The 23,869-nt window shown below is 36.7% G+C and overlaps 1 protein-coding gene across 3 annotated transcripts in view; it reads left to right on the top strand.

Annotated features, from left to right (window-relative positions):
• Positions 1 to 23,869, top strand: part of Slc25a12 (solute carrier family 25 member 12) — a 190,227-nt gene that overhangs the window by 117,437 nt on the left and 48,921 nt on the right. For 2 of the 3 annotated variants that reach the window (XM_074071102.1, XM_074071101.1), the window contains exons 3-4: positions 348 to 490; positions 16,059 to 16,174. In XM_074071102.1, the coding sequence (XP_073927203.1) occupies positions 381 to 490; positions 16,059 to 16,174 (226 nt within the window). In that variant the 5' untranslated portion in view covers positions 348 to 380. Of the gene's footprint in view, positions 1 to 347; positions 491 to 16,058; positions 16,175 to 21,235; positions 21,340 to 23,869 lie in introns of those variants that run through there. The other variant, XM_074071104.1, reaches the window with a different exon arrangement.

The following is a 23,869-nucleotide window of genomic DNA, read 5'->3' as shown; positions in this document are numbered from 1 at the left end:
CAAGATTGAAACCTACAATGGCTTAAGGAATGGTTTTTATAGTCATATGGAGAGTACATGACTCCCTGAGGGTAATATTTGACTGTTTTTGATAGTAGCTGGCTCATTTCACTTTGTATGCTTTCTAGGTTCATCAGTGTTACAACATGTATCAATACTTCATAGTGTTCTTAAAATTGTCTGTGGGTGTTTGACTTTTCACTACTCATTGAAAAATTCTGCATTCATTATTCTTATTTTGATTTTAATACTGACCTTTAACTTACCTTTTTACAAAACATTTGTTGGCTACAAAAAGTATTGAACAATTTAAATTTTTCAATGTGTATTACTTATTTATTTTTTAGTATGCCAGTGCTGAGGTTGATGGAGAACATTACATGACCCCAGAAGACTTTGTCCAGCGCTATCTTGGTCTGTATAATGATCCAAATAGTAATCCAAAGATTGTACAGCTCTTGGCAGGAGTAGCTGACCAAACCAAGGATGGGTAAGAACCTTTATACATTTTCTGAAAACTAACCTTCTGAAACAACTTATTAAAAAATTAAAAACTGTAAACTTTTCCTGTATCTAGATATTTAATACCTAAATATCTTTTCTTTGAAGTTTTAAAAAATGATATCACAAACTGCCATTATCAAAGATTTCTTCTTTTTGAAAAAAAAAATTACATGAGAAAGGTCATGTTATATATTAAATAATCTGAACAGGATAGGTTCCAGAGAGCTAATTGTATTTCTTGCACTCATTCATTTGTAAATATCGCATACCTAGTAAGTTTTAGGCACTGTTCTTGGTGCTAGAATGTATCAGTGAATAAACCACACAACAGCAATAAAATAAAAAAGTAAATTATAACATGTTAGGAGGTAATAAGTGCTATGAAGAGTTTAGGGAGTTGTATGTATTCATTTATCTGTCTACTTATTGGCAAACATTATGTTAGCAATCATTTGTGAGGCACTCTTTGTCCTTATAAATGTAAACATAAATAAAATGAAGTTTTTGGCTTTAAGCAGAAGCTCATAGCTGGCTTAGTGGGAAAGATGACCAAACAATGGAAAAAAAAAATAAAGGTCATACTTCTCGCATAACATACTGTAATAGAGATGTGTGGAAAGTATAGAAGGTTTGTAAGAAAGCATTGGTTTTGGAAGAGGCGCTACTTGAGTGAAATCTGTCAAAATGAATAGGAGCTTGCTGGTAGTTAGATAAGTATGGAGAAGAATTATAGGGAAGGGAACAGGAAGGTGTGCATACTGTATGTATGTGTTTAACAGTAGCATTGGGGGAGCTGTATTGTAAACACTGGTGTGACTGTGGCATTTCTTTGCTGCCTTGGGAAACATAGTAGGAGAAAAGCTGGGGACCTTGTATGCTGAGCTGAGTGAGTCAATCCTGTAGATTTGTGACTCTCAAGTCTTGGAGGTAGTTTTATCCTGGGAGTGTATTGATAGGAAGTCACCAAAATAGCAAGGACATTTAGAGTGTCAGTTTATTTATCTCCAGGGGCACCATTATTTTTATTAAAATCATATATGACTCTATTATAGAGCAAATGCAGTATTTTTTTTTATTTTTTAATTTTTTGCTTTTTGTTTGTTGGTTTTTGCGGTACTGGGGTTTGAACTCAGGGCCTCCCACTTGCTAGGCAGGCGCTCTACCATTTGAGCCACTCCGCCAGTCTGCAAACGCAGTATTTGCTGAATTACATAAAGAGAATTTTTGCATGCTATGACAGTTTCAAGCTGTATCCTCAGACCTCCAAGGGCCCAGGATCTTTCTCCTATACAGAGGTGCACTTGTGTGAAAAACCTTGAAAAATTAGGCATTAAGGAGTCTTTAAAAATTACCACTACCATAAATATGATCAAGTTTTAGAAAAATAGTCGGTGGAAGTGAAACAAGACTTGCATATAGTGAAATCTAGTTAGGTAACTATTGTAATGTTAAAGTAGAAAGCTTGGTATCTACTGTCTGAGTCCAGGACAAATACCGAATTCATGTTTATTTTCTCAGATCCTAGCTCAGCACATGAAATTTACTATGTCAACAAATGTTTCTTTTATGACTTAGAAAAATTTTATATCATTATAAGTAGCAGGTATTAGGGAACAGGTACCCATTTTGTTTAGTCTTTAAAAATATTGGATCAGCTCATAAATCACTGTGGGTCAGTCAGTCATAGAGTTTCAGTAGTGATTAGTCAGTAAGACCTCTGAAAATTAATTATATTTAACCAGAATTCCTTCCTTCAGAATTTTAGAAGTAACATGTACATTTAGCCCTTTTAGAAATTATCAGCATATTACTATTAATTTGTTCCAAGACCTTTTATGTATTTATTTAAAAAATGTTTTTATTAGTATCTGACAGTTGTACAGGGGATTTCATTGTGACATTTCTATATATACATACATTGTACCTCAGTTTGGCTCATCCCCTCCATTATTCTCCCTCTTCCTCTACTCCCCTTCTTAAAATGGCTTTGACAGGTTTAAATGTTTGCATTTTTACATGTATTGAAAGTACCTCAACCACATTCACCCTTCATTACCCTCTTCATTTATCCTCCCGCATTATTCTGCCCTTAACATGAGCTGTTTTACATTCCTGTCCTTCATTGTTTTAATGTCTGTTCATTGTTCGGTGGAATTTTGCCTCAGTATTTTACCTGTAAATATATTGTACTTTAATCAGTCTTACGCTCTGTATTATTCTTCCTTACCCTTTGTGTCCTACTCTGTATTGTCCAACAGTTTTCAGTGTGTTTTGTTGTGTTGAGACTTGCTTTTAGAATATCCAGTTTTTCAGGTGCTTCCCCTTGTACTCATCTCTGTTTATCTCAGTTGCGTCTTCTCTGAAGTTTCTTGTGGTTCTCCTAGGTTGAGCTGTAGTGGAAATTTTTCATGTGGTCAAGTGGAATCAAGATCTTAAGTTGCTAGAGTAGAAAAGATCAATAATGGATTTTGTCTAGTAAATCTAATAAAATCTAGTAAATCTAATAATGTTGACTATAGTTTAATTTTTAAAGAACCTGTTTCACTTTTACAAAAGATATATCAGTGCTCTCTCAAATTTTAGAAACTTCTTAAATCTTCCCCCTCCCCCTTGGAATCAGTCAGAATGAGATTTTGTGGGAAATGTGATTCATAGAGTTGTCATAAAAATTATAAATGAGTGTATGAAGCATATAAATAATTTCTAGATGCAGAGAAACATGGAATTTTCTATGAATACATAGATTTCAGAGGTTCTTGAACTTCCTAAATATAATGCAAAATGAGTGGATTTCCTGGGGAGAAATTTCAGGTTTTCAAAAAGATCTCTGACTACAGCACTATTCATAATAGCCAAACTGTGAAATCAGAGGTGCCCAATGACCAATGAATGGATAAAGAAAATGTAGTGTATATATACACAATGGAGTATTATTCATCCATAAAGAAGAATGAAATTATGTCGTTTGCAGGAAAATGGATGGAATGGAAATCATCAAATTGAGTGAGATAAGCTAAGCTCAAAAAGCCAAATAGCACGTGCTCGTATGCAAAATCTACACCTAAAATGATGATGATGATAATGGAACTGAATGTAAAAGGTGTGTTGCAGGAATCTGAAGCTGAGATACAGGACACTGAGGCAGTTTAGCAGGAAGCCACATTTTATTTGCCGGTACAGACCCAGTGGACTCATGTCCAAAGATAGAACAAAGGGGTCTCACCTTATATACCCTTGCAAGGTTACAGAAGCAAAAAGCAAGGTCTAATCCATATATGGTTATATTCAATTCTATAGGCTACTTTACTCTAGTGCTTAGGTAACTTTGCCCCTCCCCAGTGCTATGTGACCCTCTTTCACATTCAGATTCCTCAGGCTTTATCTCTGCTATGCCATCCCTACCTCCCTGCTACTTTGTCAGAACTTAGGCCTAGTTTGTTTTTTTTTTTGATCCTCATGCCTGCTACATTATTCCCCTGTTTGATGCTTGGCTCCACCTAAGGTCAAAGAGCATGATCTTGATCTAGGGGTTTGTATTTCCATAGCATCATTACATGTACGGCCATTTTTGTTTGTTTGTTTATTTGTTTTCTTTTTTTCAATAATGGCCCCCTAATAGTCCTGATAGATTGCAATGCCAGGGGAACCAGGCAGGGCAGTATTAAGCATGCTACCAGGACTAGGTCTATTGTCCCTATCAGGGTTTTGATTCCACCCAAGGCAGAGAACCATGCTCCAAACAGGTCATAGGGATCCCATCCTCCTTACCTGGGTAAGCTTTCTCATTCTGCCTGTGGTTTCTTTTATGACCTTTCCTTCATCATTAATCTGTAAGCAGCAGTTGTTTAGGTTAAATTTTCCACAAACTCCTCCCTCATAAACCAGCAAATAGTCTAAAGCCAAGTGGTCTTGATAGATGGCATTGTGCATTTTAGTGCTTTTTTTTGCCAGCAAATTGAGAGCTCTGGCTGTTTCATTAGTTGCAATTTCAACAACAGCCTGCAGCTTGATGATGTGGTTTTGCAATAGCCCCAGGGCCGATCTTCTGCCCAAGTGGCAGGACCGTAGTACTAGATGGTTTGCTCAGGAAGCCATTCGTCATCTTTCCAATTGCCAATTTGTAAGGCACCCCGTCTTTGTCTACTTAATCTTTCTTCATATATGGGGACTCCCCATTTTTTTTACTTTGTCTGAGGGGAAACAACAAAAAGGATGGACTCATTGAACCTAGCACACAAGATCCAGATGAGGTACTGGGTAGCATGTGTAAGCTTGTTTCCCACAGGTCCTATACAGCCTCCAGGCGCCCACCAAGTAAGATTGTCCCAAGCCTTCCTGAAATTAAAGAAGCTGGCCAGTGGGTGGGGCTGGGGTTCTGTGTGGTTTGGCGCTCCCCACCATTGGGTCTCTTGGGCAGTGTCATTGTAAAACTTCTGTCCTAAACAAGTTAAATCCCCCACCAAGATTGTATCTTCTGGGTGGGAGATACAATAATTTCCAATGATAGAAGTCTTCAGGAGCCAGATGACTTGCCTGTGTTTTGGGAAGACAGTCTCATTAAAAGGCTTCTGTGGGTCCAGCTCCCTTGCTTCCCAAGGCCAGTGGTCTCCTATGTTTGTCCCACCCGAAACGTAGCACACAGAGACTTTCAGTGTCTGGGGTATAGACTCAGCCAACTAGAGGAACAAGTTTTTGGCCTTGGTAAAGATAGAAAATTCACTCCTCATCTCCTCATAAAAGGAGTGAAAAACTTGGTATGAGAAACTCTCATGGGTATCAGTTACTAATCTGAGGTGCATTAGAGTCCCAGGGTCAAGGCACTTTTTGCCTATCCTTATACTAATTACATGTCCCCGTGTCCAATCAGATGGCTTAAGTACAGTGAAATTTACAGGGTTACAGGTGCCAGGGGTGCAGTTAGGGTAGGAGGGCTACGTATTTTGCCCTTTGTCGTGTGGCCCATGAAACACAACCACAATAAAGGTAATAATAAGAACCCAGCACATATGAATAATAAAAGAAAAATGAAAAAAAAAAAAAAAAATAAGAACCCACATCATCACATGGCCAAGAGTTGTCTCCCTAGCCCATATACTTATCATTTGATGTATAGGCTCCTTTCCAAGCTAGATCTCCATAGCCACAGCCTATACCTCCACACTCACTTTGGTCTATGGCTGCTATGCATTAAAGAACATGGACACTGGTTATCAGGACTAAACACCTGGGTGTGGTTGACGAGGTTCCCAGGGTTGCGGATGCTCTTGATCTCTAACCATTGCTCTTGAGGGCGGTAGGTAGGGTTGAAGTAGATATGCTGATTTCCATGGGAGCACACTAGATAGGTAGTATGGTTGTGAGTGCATGACCCCATGACAGAGCCTGCACAGGAATAGTAAGTATGGAAAAGCAAAGTCCTAGTTACAACACTTCCTGCCCGAGAAGTATGCATACATAGGTCACAGGAGGAGGGCTCTGTGGCCAGGAAGGGAAACCACATCAGTAACAATAAATAGTAATTATGCATCCTGCCCACAAGAGGTAGAAGAGAGCTAATAAAAACCTTTGGCTGTGGGTCCAGTTGGCGGGGGGCAGTTTTTGCCAAACCTATGGTGAAGACTAGGGTGAGAACTATAGTAACAGATAAAGACAAGGGGTGATAATGCATTATAGTGAAATCACTGGTATGGAAAACAGTCCGTTTGTCCAATTGGAGAGTCAACTCCTCAAGCTTCTGCTGTGCATAGACTAGTCAGTCTGGGGGTGACTAGAGCAGGGCTGTCATCCCACCCTTCATGATCCCCAGTTGTTTCCTGGGAAGTGGAGTCCTGCTGAGGGAGGGTGCTCAGATTCGGTTCTGGAGGGTGATCCTACACAGTGAAGCTGGATTGGGGAATGCATTCCCACTCAAGAGAAGCTGGCTTGACTTGACTGTGGTAGATCCAAGGAGCAATCTCTGTTACTGGGAGTAGACAAGATATCAACAAAAGGGCCCCTCCAATGGGGTTTTTATAGTTAGACATTTCATTTTATTCTTTTACCCAGACAATGTCTTTTGTTTTTGTTTTTAACTGAGTAGAATTACCATGGCAACAATATATTATCGATACATATGTCCAAGAAAATGTGTTGTTTTAAAAAAGTTAAAACCACCATCTTCAAGTATCAAAGGACATGTTTAGAGCCAGTAAAAATAGTCATTTTGTCTCTATTTAAGTGGAAGACCCTGTCTAAAAAAATCAGTTTGTGTCTGGAAGGGCTTTAATGCCAAATAGCCAAACATGTATATGAATCATTTTTTCAGTCCTCTAGGCCTTGGTTATTTTTGAGAGGTCTGGCACGAGTGACTCCATTTGAACTCTTTGATGGCATTTCCCCCTTGTCACCAAACTGCTTGTCTCCGAGCGGTCTCTTCTGAAGATCTGTCTCCCATCCAAGTACTAATCAGGCTGACCTTGCTTAGCTTCTGAGACCAGATGAGATGGGGCTCATTCAGGGTGGTATGGCCATAGACTGAAGATCTTTTCTTGATTGGTCGTTTTCTTCATTGTGAGGATTTGCTCTTTCTTGGATTTTGTTTGGTTGGTTTTGGTCCCACATTGGGGGTGGGGTGGTGGTGGGGGGGAAATAACCAGCAGATCAGGTGGGAGTCAATGCCAACTAGACCCTTTTGGCCAAATTTAAGCAACAAAGAGGCTTCGAAGGAGTCGCCCTTAGGCAATGGGCTTTTAGACAAGGACAATACAAAACAAAATCTAACAAAAGCAGATGTCTAAAAAGCTAACCTGGTTGACAGGTAAGTACTTAATAGAATCATTTTTTTTATGGACTTGATTGTAAATGCCCCAGATGAACCAGAACTGTAAAGACAAAAACTTTAAAGAGGCATGGTTAAAATTTTGATGGACAATTTAGCAACTAACACAACAGTATATCAGTACTACTAACTTTGTGTTACCGTGTTTATCTAAATTTTGTATTTTAGAAGGCTTGATATACTTGAAAAACATAAATATATTTAGTATACAGGAACTAGCAACAGCATCACAGCTCTATAGAGGTTATATATGCATATTAGTTTGGTTGTTGCTCTTGAAGTAAAGCCTTAGATTTTCTGATCAGTTGTTGTTGTTGGGGCACAGTGTCATTTATCCCAAATAGCCCAGTCACAGATATATGATATCAACTGCATTTGAATTGTACAAGACAACAGTTGTTTAACCATGAAGTCATCTAGAAAATTTTACAAAAACCAACTCTTAAATGAACATGACTCAGTTATCTTAGTAGTCAAAACCCCAACAAAAATTACCAGAGAACACAGGTAAATATTTATGGGGACTAAGTGTGGAGTTAGGAAACCTAATGGCCAAGAATCATTGCTCAGATGTTGATAAGGGATTACATCCCAGATTGTTGACATTCACAGATGGCTTATGACATACAGCAGGATCCCACCAACCTGTAGTCAGTGGAGCCCCCCTAAAATAACAGGCTCAATCTGGCCATCCCAGGCCAAAAATTCTCTTCACCTGACATGTGGAAGGAGTAGGACTAACACCTATAGTCTGTTGACTCCGATAAAAACTGGAGGTCTTGACCTCCTGTGTAGTGCTCCTTTTTGAATTTTTTTTTAAACCATTTTAAGAGGTTTTTTTTAATAAATGTTATCAAGAACAATACAATATTTTTAAAATAGCCTTGTTGTTATGAGCTTAGAGAATTAAGTTTTAGTTTAACATCAGCATATTAAATTTTGACCTTATAAAACCTTTAGTGTAATTAGATTTTACTCAGCTTAATCATTTCTTTCTTTTTTTTTTCCTTTCTCCTCTGTTCTGAGGTATTGTGTTAACCCCTGAATGCCTGCATTCTAGTGAGACCTGATTGAAATAAGTTTGAAAACCTGTTTTCTTAAAAGTAGCAGAAAAGAGTAATAATTTTTTACATTGACTCTATAATAAGAACCATCCTCAAGATTTTACATATTTATGTGTAAAAAGCCTAAGCAGTTTATAACAGAGATCTTTAAAACAAACACCCTGGTTTTTTTGTTACCTTGAGTATCACATTAACCTATAACAGCAGTTAAGAACCATTTTGAAGATGCTTACACATACACACACACACAAAAGTTTTATAAATTAAGCATGCCAGAAAAAATGTCAACATAAGCATGCATGAGATGAGCTGGAATTCCAGGAGCCAATTAAATTTTGCCAATGTTGTAAACAAATTGACACACACAAAATTAGTGTACATTTTCAAAAAAAGAAAAAACTTTAAAATTATACTCAGATGGCTATCTGGTGGAATCATGGATGATGCATCTGTTCTCTTGGGAGTTTCCCTCTTTGGACCTAAATTTTTTGTCATGCATCCCTTAACCTTGGTTGTGGCTATTTCCTGGGAAAAGCTCAACCTCCCTAATTCAGAGGTTCTGCACACTTTTGCCCTACTTCCTAAACCTGAGAAACCTGGTTTCATCCCAGATAGGGTTACTATGGGGGGGAGGGTCCCTGGGAAGTGATCAGTCTCCCGTTCTGCCTCCTGAGGCAGGCCTGAATTCGAACCTGGGTTCTTTACAGTCTCGTGGGCACTGCTCCCCTCCCCTCGCTGGTCCCTGGGCTTCACTGGTTCCATTGTGCATCAGAGGCCTTCAACCTGACTTGCCAGGAGGATGAATCCCCCTCCTGATCAAGCTGTCTATTGGCACCTGGTAGGATCTTCTCCTGGTGGTTGGGGGATACACCCAAGTGACAAGGGAGGTGATAAATCACTGTCTCCACAATTCTAGCCTACGATCCCCCAAGAAATGTTGTGGGAATCTCAAGTTGAGTTACGGGACACTGAGGCAGTTTAGCAGGAAGCAACGTTGTATTGTGCTGGCACAGACCCAGCAGACTCGTGTCCAAAGGCTGAGCCCTGAGAACAAAGGGGTCTCACCTTATATACCCTTGCAAGGTTACAGAAGCAAAAAGCAAGGTCTAATCCATATATGGTTATATTCAATTCTATAGGCTACTTTACTCTAATGCTAGGTAACTTTTCCCCTCCCCAGTGCTACGTGACCTTCTCCACATTCAGATTCCTCAGGTTTTATCTCTCTGCTATGCCATCCCTACCTCCCTGCTACTTTATCAGAATTCAGGCCTAGTCTGAGTTTTCTTCAGATTCTCCTGCCTGCTACAGGGAACTGTCTGGATGAGGAATAAGTGGAAAGGGTTGGGGGAAAGCAGAGGGTCCTGGGGGATGAAGATTGAAGCATATGTATAGATAGTGTAAACATCTTATGTATGATGTATATATCTATCATATGATATATTTTATATATATTTAACTATATGAGGATAGCATAATGAAACTCACCAAATACTGTTTGAAAAAGAAAGGAGCAAGAGAGGGGTTAAGGGAACATAATAGGCAGGGTGAACTTATCAAAGTATACTGTACACATCTATGAAATTATCACAGTGGAATCCCCTGTGTACTATAAAAATTTTTAATTCAGTTAAAAAAAGATAAAAATTCAGTGAACCTTGAATAACTGAAAAAAAGGTCTATGACTTCAAAAAGGCCAAGTATTATAGTTAAAGGTTTTTAAATAATTTTAATTCAACAGAATGCAAGGCTTTGGTAATGTTTGTCTTATTCAAACAATCTTTCCTTATTTAACAGTTCAACAGTTCAGGAAAATTAGGCCCAGAGAGGTTGATTGACTTTCTCAGTATTGTAGAATTAGTGTTTCCCTGCTGCCCCCACCCCCCACCTCCAACTTAATCTCTTTTCAATTCTGGGGATTGAACCCAGGACCTTTCACTTTGCTGGTCAGGAACTCTGTATCAGCTCTCTTATAATCATTTTTAAAAACATATAATCTCTTTTCTCTCTTGTTCTCCACTACTCATGATAATGATGAAAGTTTCAAAAAAGTTGGTACTTTTCTTCCAGAACTAATAAATTCTATTATAGGTTTTTTTGGGTTTTTTTGATGATGATGATAATGAGTCCTGTAGATGCGAAACTTGAAATGGCAGCATAAAGTATTACTTATAATCAATCACCCAGGACCAAGTAAAGCCAAGTGAGTGAGTAGAACACACACACACACACACACACACACACACACACACACACACACAAAGTTTAAGTTATTTGGTTAATTGTGTGGGAAAAAGGTGGTTTAAGAGTGGTCAATACTATGCTCTTTTGTACATAGGTTTTCTCTGCATATAATCTCTTTCCTAGCATTTAAACTGTTCTCTTTCTTCCTCCCCATCTCCTGTCACCCAGTAGATAGTGAAAGAAAAGAAGCAGAAGTGTTTTGATATAGATGCTTGCTGTAGAGAGCCATGTAAAAGCATCCTTGGATGGTGTAAATAGCCTCATGGATTGTCTAAAAATAAAAGCCATTGGCTGAGTAGTATTTGTGGGACTGTGACTTAACCTTTGAAGTTCTGGTTTTTAAAAATACCACATTCATAAATTATTCAAAGATACAAGATAAATACATTTTTTAATAAAATTTGCCTTTTTGAATATGCTGATACACAAAATATTTAGTAACTTCCATAGACTTTGTATTTGAAACAAGAGGCTGCATGTTGCATAGTTGGAAACCTATGCAAGAATCACAAATCTATAATGGTCTGAAGTTAGCTGTTAGCCCTTGTCATCTCTCTAAAAGAGGCAGTTTCTGCTTTGGCTCCAAAGGACTTCTGGTACTACTTGGGACCAAAAACCTTATGTTGCCTAAGCTTGCAGTTTGTCAAGAGAAACTCATATGAAATGTTAGGATTTCCTAATGTTGGCAACTAATATAGCTGAAAAAATAGTTTCTTTGCATGCCAAAGAAAATATGTCTGTGAGCCAAATTCAGTATGCTACATGACAGTTTATGACCTTAGCTAGATAAGGAAATAGTCTTTGATTTCTTCTCATAAATACAGAGTATTTTACTGCTGAGCAGGAAATATGTTTTTAAGCTACATAGTCTGTATTTCAGGATAGTTATATTTTTGGTGTTCAGTTCTGAAAACTGGTTTTTGGAAAAATTGCCTAATTTTTTTAAAGTTTTATTTTAAAAGTTCTCTTAGAAGAAAATGCTGGTAATTCATTATAAAAATTTGAAACTTTCAAAAAAAAAAACCTAATATCTTTTTTTCTTTTTTTTTGTGGTACTGGGGTTTGAATTTAGGGCTTCACGCCTGCTAGGCAGGTGCTCTACCACCTGAACTACTCTACCAGCTCAAAAATATACAGAAAGTGAAGGTCTTCTCAACTCCTGCTTAATATTTGTGTTATGTATTTTTATACTTCCAAATGATACCATACAGGATATAGGTGTGTCTCAAAAGTAGAGCACCTGCTTTGTAAACATGAAGTCCTGAGTTCAAACCCCAGTGCTGCCAAAAAACAAAATAAGTGACATCATATCATTGATCTTTAGTCTCATTCAAAACTTAAAATGCATATTACTCATTATTCTTTCTCCTTCCCTCCTGCCTGTCTTCCTTCCTGCCTGCCTGTCTTCCTTCCTTCCTGTCTGTCTTCCTTCCTTCCTTCATTTCCTTCCCTTCCCTTCCTCCCTTCCTCCCTTCTTCTTTGTCTCCATCCCTTCCTCTTTCCTTCCCCCCTTCCTCTCCTCCTTTTTTTCTCTTTACTGCTAATCAAGGGCCTTGTGTATGCTTTTAGCACATGCATTCTCAGCCCTACACATTGCTTTTCAGGAATTGTGGGTAGTTGTGATGATACCTGATATGTTGAGACTTCATTTGTTTTTACTTCTCTAAAATTTGTGTAATGATAACAATACTGTCTAGTTTTTTTTATTATTGTTTTATTCATATGTGCATACAAGGCTTGGGTCATTTCTCCCCCCTGCCCCCACCCCCTCCCTTACCACCCACTCTGTCCCCTCCCTCTCCCCCCCAACCCCTCAATACCCGGCAGAAACTATTTTGCCCTTATCTCTAATTTTGCTGAAGAGAGAGTATAAGCAATAATAGGAAGGAACAAGGGTTTTTGCTGGTTGAGATAAGGATAGCTATACAGGGCATTGACTCACATTAATTTCCTGTGCGTGTGTGTTACCTTCTAGGTTAATTCTTTTTGATCTCACCTTTTCTCTAGTTCCTGGTCCCCTTCTCCTATTGGCCTCAGTTACTTTTAAGGTATCTGCTTTAGTTTCTCTGCATTAAGGGCAACAAATGCTAGCTAATTTTTTAGGTGTCTTACCTATCCTCACCCCTCCCTTGTGTGCTCTTGCTTTTTGCCAGTCTTTAGGTGTAGTGTACTGAGAAGCAATTTTTGATTACTGAATTGTTCCTCCAAAGGATTCAGTAGGCCCTCAAACAATTTCACTTAAGGTTCTTTAGCTAATTTATGAGATTATAGTCTTCAGTCTCTTGAAACTTTTCCCTTAGTAAAGGGCAAAGACATGATATACATCATTGCTTTGGACATAATGTAACCTTTATAATTTAAACATATTTCAAAGTAATAGAAAATGTAGTCTTGAATATATAATATGTTTTAGGTGAATAGAGGCATAAGATGAAATGTAAAATGTAAAGTCATTTTCTAGTACTGTATCAGGAAATATGTTTCTCTACAAATATATTCTAAATTAAGTTTGATCATTTATGAATTCTTACCCTGAATCAAGCCTGTCCTCTAAGAAAAGCCTAGCATCTTGAGATAGGTAAGTTTTGGGGCTTAAACTTTAAACAGTAGATCACATAATTATTTTAATAAGAATTGTACAAAGGATACTGAAAAAGTACAGTGTGCTGCTGCAAGGGTATATGATGAGCCCTGTGATGTCACCTTGCGGTTCCATGCTTTTGTTGAGGAAATGATACTTGAGCTGAGCTGTGTAAGAATTTGGTACAAATTGACTGGGCATAATTTTGGAGATGGTGGGATCATTCCAAGGAGAATGAATTGCTGAGTAATGGCCATGAGTGGAAAGAGTGTGGATTGTTCTGATTGCTGAGAGTGAGTGTGGTGGAGTATAGGAACAAGGGGGAGAGATGCAGGGATCAGATCCTGTGGGTCCACAATCCACATTAAAGACCAGGTCTATTCCTTTAGCTTACAGATTCCTCTGAACTTGTTATCTAGACCAGGCCACATGAGCATAAAAACAGATACTACTAATAGTTAAGTGGTTCATCTGGTCACTGTACCTTAAGAATGAGTACTGAATAGTTAAGGGTTTTTAAGTAGAAAAGTGACCTGATCAGATTTGCATTTAAAAAGATTCCTCTGATTAGCAGGGTTTTTATTCATGTGTGGAATCTAAAAGAGTTGATCTCATACATGTATAAAATAGAATGATAAGTTACTAAAAGTGACCACTTGGAGGGGGGGAGGTTGGGAAATGTTGATCAAAGGATATGTAATTACAATTAAATAGGAGGAATACTTAAAAAAATTTATCTAGAATTGGCAAATATATAGAAGTAGAAAGCAGATTATTGATTGCCAAGAGCTTCCAGGGAGAAGAAAGGTAGGGGAGAGGAGAGAAATGGGAATGACTACTAATGATTATGGAGTTCCCTTTTTATGTGATAATGTCCTAAAGTTGATTATGATGATGGTTGCACAATTCTGATAATACTAAGGATTATTGGATTGCGTGCTTTGAATGGGTAAGTTGTTTTATAAGTGAATTAAATCTCAAAGCTGGTTTTTGTTTTTTTCTTTAAAACTTTTTTTTTTTTTTTTTTTTAACATTTTACAGGCTCACACCTGTAATCCCAGCTACTCAGGAGGCAGAGATCAGGAGCATCTCATTTCAAAGCCAGTCCAGTCAAATAGTTCTCAGACCCTATCTTGAAAAAAACCTCCCCAAAAAAGGGCTGGTGGAGTGGCTCAAGGTGTAGGCCCTGAGTTCAAACCCCAGTACCGCAAAACAACAACAACAACAAAAGATTTAGAAATCCCTGTGTCTACAATTTGAAGAATGGGTTGGAAGAGGGCCAGAACAATTCAGGACACTGGTTAGTAGGCCATTGCCAGTTGTGGCTGTTGACCATGAGTGCGGCAATATTAGGAGACACATTTTAGGAGATCATGAGTTTAAAATTTTTTATTACTTGTTAACATACTAATTTCAAAATAGCCTGTTTTTCTTTTTCAGGTATTTTTTCATCTTCAATTTTTAATTTTTAATCTTTAATTTTTCCTAAGAAAGTAATCATTCCATAATTGTTCAATGTTTACTTTTCTCTATATTTCAAAATGTGTTAATTAGTACAAGAATTTTCTATAGTATATCTTTCTGTCATTTCAGTGTGAAGAGGAAAAATAGAATTCTCAGTATGCATATCTATATGCCTATGAAACATTTTTATAATGCTGCTACTTGGGCACTGGCCCCTTATGAATAACAGAAAAATGGTATTGGAATCTGTGGCAAGTTTGCTATTGAACATGATTCTAAACTAATGTATGCTGGCTCCATATCGTCATGAAGGCTGTTTCTTTGTAGTTTTGGCTACGGGTTAATTTCACAACCCTAAGTATATATTTTAGGACTAAGTTCTAGAAAACCAGAAATGTGAGTCTTTACCTTTTGTTTCGAAATTTTATTAAAAATTTTTAATAATGACATTTCAAACATGTATAACACAAAGAAAAATATATTGAATTCTGTATACTAATCATCCACTTTTAATAATTACCAAGATAATTATTAAATTTATATCATTTATACTTCCTGAATTATTTTGCAGCAGGCTCCAGATGACTTAATTCATCTGTAAATGTCTCAGTATATATTTCTTAAAGATCAGAACTCTTTTTTGGTTTTGGAAATAGGTCTCATTATATACCCCAGCCTGGCCTGGAGCTTGCTATGTATTCCAAGCTAGTGATCCTGCTTCTGCATCCCCATTGCTAGGATTACACGCAAGAATCACCATGCCCTTCATATCTTTTTAAAAATTTATCCTCTTACAACTTTAGAATATTTGTCCTGTAGTTTGCTATAGTCTACATTTCTGTGGTAGTGGTTAACATGTCCCTTTTGTCCATCACATTTTCTCTAAATTGGTGATTAGTTCTGTATCAGTGGTTCTCACTGGGAACAATTTTTTTTTTTTTTACAGCACACATGTGACAATGTCTGGAGCCATTTTTGGCTATGACAACTGGAAGCTGTTATTGGCATCCAGTAGATAGAGGACAAGGATGTTGCTAAACATGCTATAATGCACAGGAGACCTCAATGACAAAAGAGTCATGCAACTTAAAATGTTAGCAATGCTGGAGTTGAGAAACTCTAGTTGAGAGACACAGTCACGTTCAGGTTAATTATTTTCGACCAGGTTTTCTCTATTTGTGATATTAGGAACTATTGATTAGTGCCCCTGTTCATTAATTTGTTAGAGGCTTAGAAAAAGATAATCCCTCTTTCTCTTCCATCCTTCCTGTTACTTGGTTATCCTGAGCTGTAGCTCATACTGTAGTTCATACTGTAACAGCAGATTAAATGCATGGTATTTATCCTTTCATTGATAGCCAGTAAAATTTTATATTTTTTCCAGGTTGATCTCCTATCAAGAGTTTTTGGCGTTTGAATCTGTTTTATGTGCTCCAGATTCCATGTTCATAGTGGCTTTCCAATTGTTTGACAAGAGTGGAAATGGAGAGGTGACATTTGGTAAGGGAAAAAAAAGATTATACATGATAAGTAAAGTTAGTGATACTGGTCCAGTCTTTGATTACCAAATCTAATAACTTGATATAGATAGCTGCTTATTTAGGACCTAGTTAATAAATGAAGTATTAATTTTCAAAAGGATTTACATAGATAAAAGTGGTTTTATTTTCTTCAAAGTATTAGACTATTGCAAAAGAGTAAGGAATCCAAGGGTGCTGTTGCTTCAGCTCTTTAAGTCACTGATAATGTGACATTCCTAAAAAAGAGGTAGTACACAATTTTCTTATCCTGGGCCAGCCTGGGCAAAATTCTTCATAATGTAGACTGTGAACAATATGGAGCAATCTTCTCATTCTTCAAGGGATTTTTGGATAGGGAGTTCAGAGTTTCTCTGTAACATCTTTGGAAAATGGCTATTATGTCATTTTAACACCAATAATGGGACTGAAGGGAGGAGTCGTGACAAGATTAGTTAGCATCTTTCTGCTCCTCCACCCCCCATTTTAGGTTTTTGGTTTTAGGAAACAAGTCTAAAATTACCATCTGAGTTGTATATAGAAATTGATTTAAATCCTTTGGTATACACATCATTTAACACACTGTTGATGTCTCACAAGTGTACAAAGTAAGATTTTTATTTGCAGCCATGCAGTAGTTTTTAGATACTCATTTGCAGAAATGAGTTTATGCTTAGTAAAAGTATTGGCTAATTTTTCCTGCAACATGCTTTTCAATGAAAGTAATGTAGTGCTGTTAAGGATCTTGAGCCCCTCGTCCACCTTTTTTTTTCTTTTAGTATTTGAACAATTTATTGTGGCCAAAAACAGCATAAAATTTACTATTTAACATTTTAAAATATATAGTTCAGTGATGTTAAGTATGTTCACATTGCTATGAAATTGATCTCCAGACTTTTACATCTTGCAAACTGAACTTGAGCTCTTTCTATGTTGTGAATTGGCATGAATATTTGTAGAGAAACCTTTGACAATCAGGTTTTTCCCAAGCTACAGCACTAAATTTGTGTTTGCTGTGACGTTTGAGTTATAAAATAAATGTCCTTTACTTAAACCTGAAGGAAGAAATATCACAGTAATGGTAAGAATGGTGAGAAGTCTCAGCGAATCAGAAGGTCCAGTGGCACTTTGACTGTAACTTTGGTGGGCACATTTTCTAGCTTGGTTTTAAATGTTTCCTTCTGCCCATTGACTCAATTGTCCTCTGTGTGAGAACACTTTCCTAAATAAATATTATGCAGCACTCTTTATATTTCTGCATATATCTTCACATTCTCCCTGCTTTGGAGCAAGTTTTGGCTACTTTGCCTCCTGAAGAACATTGACCTTCCTCATAAATACCTAGATTCTATAGTTTAAAACGTGAAACCTCCATCATCTCATCATTTAGCATCAACCCTATATTACTAATGCTGCATTTTCTATTTTCAGTAGTTATCACACATGCTCTTATAGCTCACTTTTAATTATGGTACAGAAATGCTTGGGAAATAATTTGATACAGATATCTGAATTAGTGACAGTATACTTGTACGTATATCATGTGTGCATTAAGAATTAGATTTCTCAAAATCGAATTTTAATATATTTGTTCACTACTTGGTATCATGTTCCTCCAATTGATTACTTTTCTCAACTTCTGTTTTAAAAAAAAAAAGTTGCTCAGCTCACTACATCCAAAAGACTAACAACAGAGACCCATGCTGTTTGCTGATTAATAGATTAAAACAAGTACAGAAAATAGCTGGTTTATATACACTTTAATTCATGTAAATAAATGTATGTAGTCATTAGAACCCTACTTTATCATTTTATAATCTGTTTTTCAAACTGGAGTCTTTTTTTTTCTGTGTGACACTGGGGTTTGAACTCAGGGCCTCACACTTGCTAGGCAGGCGCTCTACCACTTGAGCCACTCCACCAGTCTTATAACTTGTTTTTCTTTTAGACTACTATTTATTAGTTAGGATTTCAAGAAATAGGATTAAAAAAAAATAAGTTTTAGTTTTTATAGCTAGTATGAACTGAAACATACTAATTCTCCAAAATCTTGCTTTCATTTTTCTGTTCCATAACCTAGAGACAAGAAGATTATTATGGAATACGAAAAAATTCCCAGGACCCATAGCCAGCTTGGTAGCTTTCTTTCCTTTTTTATTTTTATTTTTTGAGACAGGATCTCACTGTGTATCTCAGGCTGGCCTCAAACTTGCAATCCTCCTGTGTCAGCCTCCCAAGTAGTTGGATTACAGACATGTGCCATCCTGGCTGTCTTGATCATGCTCACCTGTTTCTGAAGGACTTTGCCATCTCCTTTCTGTCCAGCTTCCCTAGGGTTTTGTTTTGTGCTGTTTTTAAGACACTGTGTAGCCCAGGCTGGATCCCTAGTTTTGAGGATTCATTTGTAGACAATTTTTTTGTTTATTTATTTTCTGTGGCTCTGGGGGTTGAACCCAGGCCTTCATGCATACTAAGCAAGTACTCTACCACTGAGCTATATCCCCTGCCCCATTTTTAGACAAATTGTCCCAGCAAAACTGAAAAGAATCCTAGTAAAAGAGAGAAGGCTTATTTTTTTGTTTGTTTGTTTTTAGGAAAACAAGAAAAGTATCAAAACTGGTACTTACAATAAATGTCATTTAATAAGATTTCTAAAGCCTACTTATTTCAGGCTGTATTCAAGACTACAGAATTTCTGCATGAGGAAATAATTAACTTGAAGTTTATTTTTATAGGATTTTGGATCTGTGATGAAGGTCAGTTTTCATGTTTGTACCCATTTAATAAAGTGAACTGTGCTTATATATTTATAGATACATGTTTAGGTAAAGGGAAATTTGAGATTCTAACTAGAGTTAAATCCTTTTCACCAAATGACCTTTTGTTTTCTAGTTTGGAGCTACTTAAGGTATAGTTTTCTATTGTGCACATGAGGAGAAAAAGTTAGGAGAGAATATTGGATATAAGGTGCAATGGAGTGGGGAAAATCAGTATCTCATAGACTATGATGATGATGTTAATGTTATGTGTATACTTGTATATATTGTTTTCATTTATGCTTTTGTTTTTCATAGATAGGCTTTTTATATACATCAAATTATATATTTAAATTGTGTGTATCTTTGCAAGTAATTATATAAATAGCAATATTGAACAACATTGAGTGCTGGACAAGGTTTTTGTTGTTAGAGATGTCTTCATTCTGAGAGAGGACTTATGTTGAGGTCTTTGTAATGCATTTCAGAAAGTGATAACTCAGGAAAGTCTCACCATTGTGTTTGTTTAGAAAGTGATAACTCAGGAAAGTGATAATTCAGGACCTGAATTTGTAGTTTTAAAAAAATAAATAAACCATTAGTTAATTGTTTCCTCTTTGATGTTCTTTTAATAAAACTTCTAATGCATGCTGTGGATAATTACTTAATGGCTTGTATATCTATTACTGCCAGGTGGCATGAGCCTTATAGAGGCCATTGCATGACTGGTGTGTGCTAGATACAGAATAAATTTGCCTTGGTCTCACTATTATCCACTAGTGTACTGGATATCCTGCTTGATAGAATTAGGTTGAGGTAACCTAGTTAAGTGGTGATACTACATTGTGTAGTCAATAGCTGCCGTGCATTTGTCCTAATTTTTTTAAAAAAAGTTTTGCTTTAACAAAGATGTTATTATTCTAAAACAAACAAAGAAACCCCACCCAAATGACAAAAAAGAAACTATTAACTAATAAGTGACTATGAAACATGTTATACATTCTCAATTTCCTATTAAAAACTTACCGACATTGTGTTCCAGAATGTTTGCCTAGGAATGGGAATTCTTCAAAGTGAACTTTTTCAAGCACACATTTTTACTACTGACTATAGAACTTAGAAAGCAGGGATAACTTTTGATTTACTACTGTGTTGACTGTCAGCATGTATAGCAAATAAAAGTGTGTTCTATTTGTGCTTCTAAAATAGGCTCTTTTTTTCTTATGGTGAAGAATAGATTGGAGTGGTTTAGGCATAACCAGTGCCATCATTTAAAGGGTCAGGAGATGTAGTGTGTATGTGAAAAATATATTCTTTCTCAGTGAAAAAAAAAAAGCTATAATAAACATGGAATAATCTGAAATGTTAATGGTATTAAATATCTGGTTCAGAGACATGAAATAATATGAAATTCTATGTGGTAACTATAATTTGGTATGAAGTAGAGTTTCACCTGGGTATTCAATTAAATCAGGAAGAATTTTTGAGATTCTTTGTGTTGCTTTCAGACATTTCAGAGACTATTTTTTAAATAGTCAAGGCTACTAGAGCAGCTTACAGTTTGAGGCTAAAAAAAGAAAAAACAATGTTATTGATTTTTATACCATTTGATGGTAGACTGTTGAAGTTTCTAGCTTCTATAATAATAGATGCACTTTAAATGCAAACTCATCTTTTCTGAGAAATGAACCCTTTACATATATTTGGCAGCAGAACCACCTATTGACTGACTATACAGTAATCTTTTCTGGAGGTAGGTAAAGGGCTAATAAAAATACTTTCCTCCTAGAAATAGGGGAGTTCACCCAGAATACTAATGCAGTACCTGGGAGTAGAACCTAGAAGCTGGGACTAAGTCTACATGCTATGTTAGTTGGGTCTTCCTCTACAAGTTCCTGTTGTTGGTCTTTTTTTGTTGTTGCTTTGTTCCTTTGTTTCATTTTTTTGGCTTCCTAGTTGTTCCTCCTATTTCTCCCCAATTTTTCTTTCACTAAAAAGCACTTGCACAAGTCTCACCATTGTGTTTGTTTAGTTATACATAAGGATAGTCATTGTTCATGGTGGGTTTCCTAAGAGCTTCTCTGACTTCACTTTAAGAACTGTGCAGGTGAAACTCAGCTATTGAGGAATTCCCCTCCCCCCCCACGCCCTGACAATAAGAATGTTTGCTCTCAAGCCTATAAGGAAGCAGTGGCTCCTGCTGGGCTGGAATCCTTGGACTCAGGATGTCAAGTTGGGCTGATGGTAGGTGGGCTGTGTCACAGGGCTGATGGCTTGTATACCTACAGGAGGAGTTCTCTGGCCACACCGTTGGTACAGCAGCTCCTTCCAGGCTCATTCATGGAACAGGCATGGTGGCAGTCTTGGAGAAGAGTGCCAGCCCCGGTCAGAGGTAATTTTGTACTGGAGAAAGGTGAACGAGATCAGTAGGAAGCTCCCATAAGAACCAGGGGAGGGATGAGGGTGGATAAGAAGGGGAGATATAGCGTGGGCAGCTGGGGAAATTGAAACCTCTGTTAAGACATATAATATATATGCTTCAATGTGTATTTCATGTAGCCCAATCATTATAAGTGACTGATATAGCTAAACTGACTAATGTTATACGTCTGTGAACATTTTTACTTAATCATAGTTGTCACCATTACCTGCCCTCCTGACAAATCATTGTGCTCCTCTCCTTTGAGCAAAGAGAACATAATGATAGGCTACTTTTGTACCTGGCCCAATTCCTTTCTCAGTGGAATTATAAACCATTCCTTTCACAAGCCCATGCTCTGCAGGAAGTGAGAAAGTGGTCTATTGTTTTCTATATGTCAGAAAACGAATGGATTCCTGTTTCTTTTAGGAAAGTCAACTTAGTATAAAATACTGGATCATGATCTTGCTGCTCTTAAGATGTGACTGTCATATCCCTTTCTTCCAGGCCAGAACTATGGCCACTGAAATAGCACTCTTCAGGAGTGTTATTTAGAGCTAAAGATCCTTGTTTGCCACTGGAAAGACGGGATTCTCTCTGGGTGGGAAACTTGCTATGCAGTTTCAGTTAGATGTATTAGGTATATTGGAGAGTATTGGTATTTCCTTTCATGTCATGCAGAACCTGATAAAACAAAGTAAGATAAAACATCAGCTGTTTTAGCTATCACTCTCCAGTTCTGGAGCTTTTACATAATTTTTTTTTTTTTAGGGGAGGGAATACGGGGGTTTGAACTCAGGGCCTTGTACTTGCTAGGCAGATACTCTACCTTTTGAGCCATACCCCCAACCCTACATAATTTTTTTTGATAAGCACATCCAGTAAAAGAAAAGCAATTATGAATTAGATTTCAGAATAATAGTTGTGCTAATTGTTTCTGTGACACTCCTAAACCAGCCTCAGGCAATTGGTAGTGGAAATAATAACAGAAGAGAAATAGAATATAAAGAGGTGCTAGAGTAGGTTTAAAATTTTATTAGTGCAAGTAACTACAGTTGCAGCCTGTGACATTGCTAAAATAATTAAAAATATATGGGGAGTTGTTCATAAATCATGACACATAGTAATGGTCATAATAAGATAATATACAAAGCTATCTAGGGGATAAGAAAGAAATGTCCAAACAAATATTCACAGAAGATATCACTTCTGTATTTGGAGAGATTGCTATGAGTAGTTCAGGCCATTATTTTAATTACCTCAAAGACATTCTAAGATCTTATTAGAGATTGCTAGGAAATTTATAAGATAGGGTTTCAGTTATAGTTTTTATAGGACTGGGGATATAGTTCAGTGGGAGAGTGCTTGCCTAGCATTCATGAGGACCTGAGTTTGATCCCCAGCACTGTTTTAAAAAAAAAAAAAGTTTTTGCTTAGAGATGCTTTTCCAAATAGAAATTATACGTTTTAAATTTAGTTCAGAAATACTTTTTGTGATAGCAGGAAAAAACTAGATAATTAAGTATTCTTAATCTGAAGGCTTTTGAGTCTTTGACTTATTTGACTTAGTTTCATACTTAAGATTCTGATTTTTTTTATCTTTTAAAAGGGGTTCAGATTTATCCACATTCCATAAAAAATTATGTAACATTATATACACTCTTTTTTTTTTTTTTTTTTTTGAGACAGGGTCTTGTTAAGCAGCCCAGGCTTGCCTCAAACTCTATAGCAATACAATATGTGCATTTCTTATCAAATGGTTGAGTTTTGGGAGTTGTGACCTTTAAAATAAAGGTTACTGGCTGGGTGTGGTGGTACATACATGTAATCATAGCTACTTGCAAGGCAGAGTCAGGAGGTTGGTGGTTTGAGGCTAGCCCAGGCAAAAATGTGAGACCCTATCTGAAACACAGACTAAAAGCAAAAGAACTGGGGATGTGGCTCAAGTGGTAGAGTGCTTGCTTAATAAGCATGAGGCTCTGAGTTCAATCCCCAGTACTGCCAAAAAAAAAAAAAAAGTAAAATAAATGTTATCATGAAATAACTTATTTTCTCAGCTCTAAGTAATATATCTTAAATGAAACTTTTTTAGATATAACTTTTCCATCTAAAAGTTAGTATAAAACTGTGTAAGAACATGAATGATATTGCTAGTGCCTGTAGATAAGCTCCAGAGAGTTTTGGTTGTGTATTACACAGCATGAATGATTTCCTATCTAAAGTTAGTGTAACCATGTTTGATTCTTTCTTTAATTATAGTAAGTTAAATTAGTAATTCAAATTATCCTATTCTGCTTTTCCATTAGTTTTTTCAATTTTTTAGTTGAACACTTATTTTGGTTAAAAATAAGGAATTAAATAATTTAGGAATGGAAGCATCTAATTAAATTAGACTCTAAAAATACTTGCTGATATCTCATATTTTTAAACCTAAATATTTTTGCAGAACTTATTTTAATTATCTTATAAACTTTAATGTATTTTATCCCCTGAAGTTTCATAT

The sequence above is a fragment of the Castor canadensis genome, chromosome 4 (genome assembly GCF_047511655.1).
Source record: "Castor canadensis chromosome 4, mCasCan1.hap1v2, whole genome shotgun sequence".
NCBI lineage: Eukaryota > Metazoa > Chordata > Mammalia > Rodentia > Castoridae > Castor > Castor canadensis.
The sequence above is the reverse complement of the archived record's forward strand: the minus strand, read 5'-3'. Positions and strand labels throughout refer to the sequence as shown.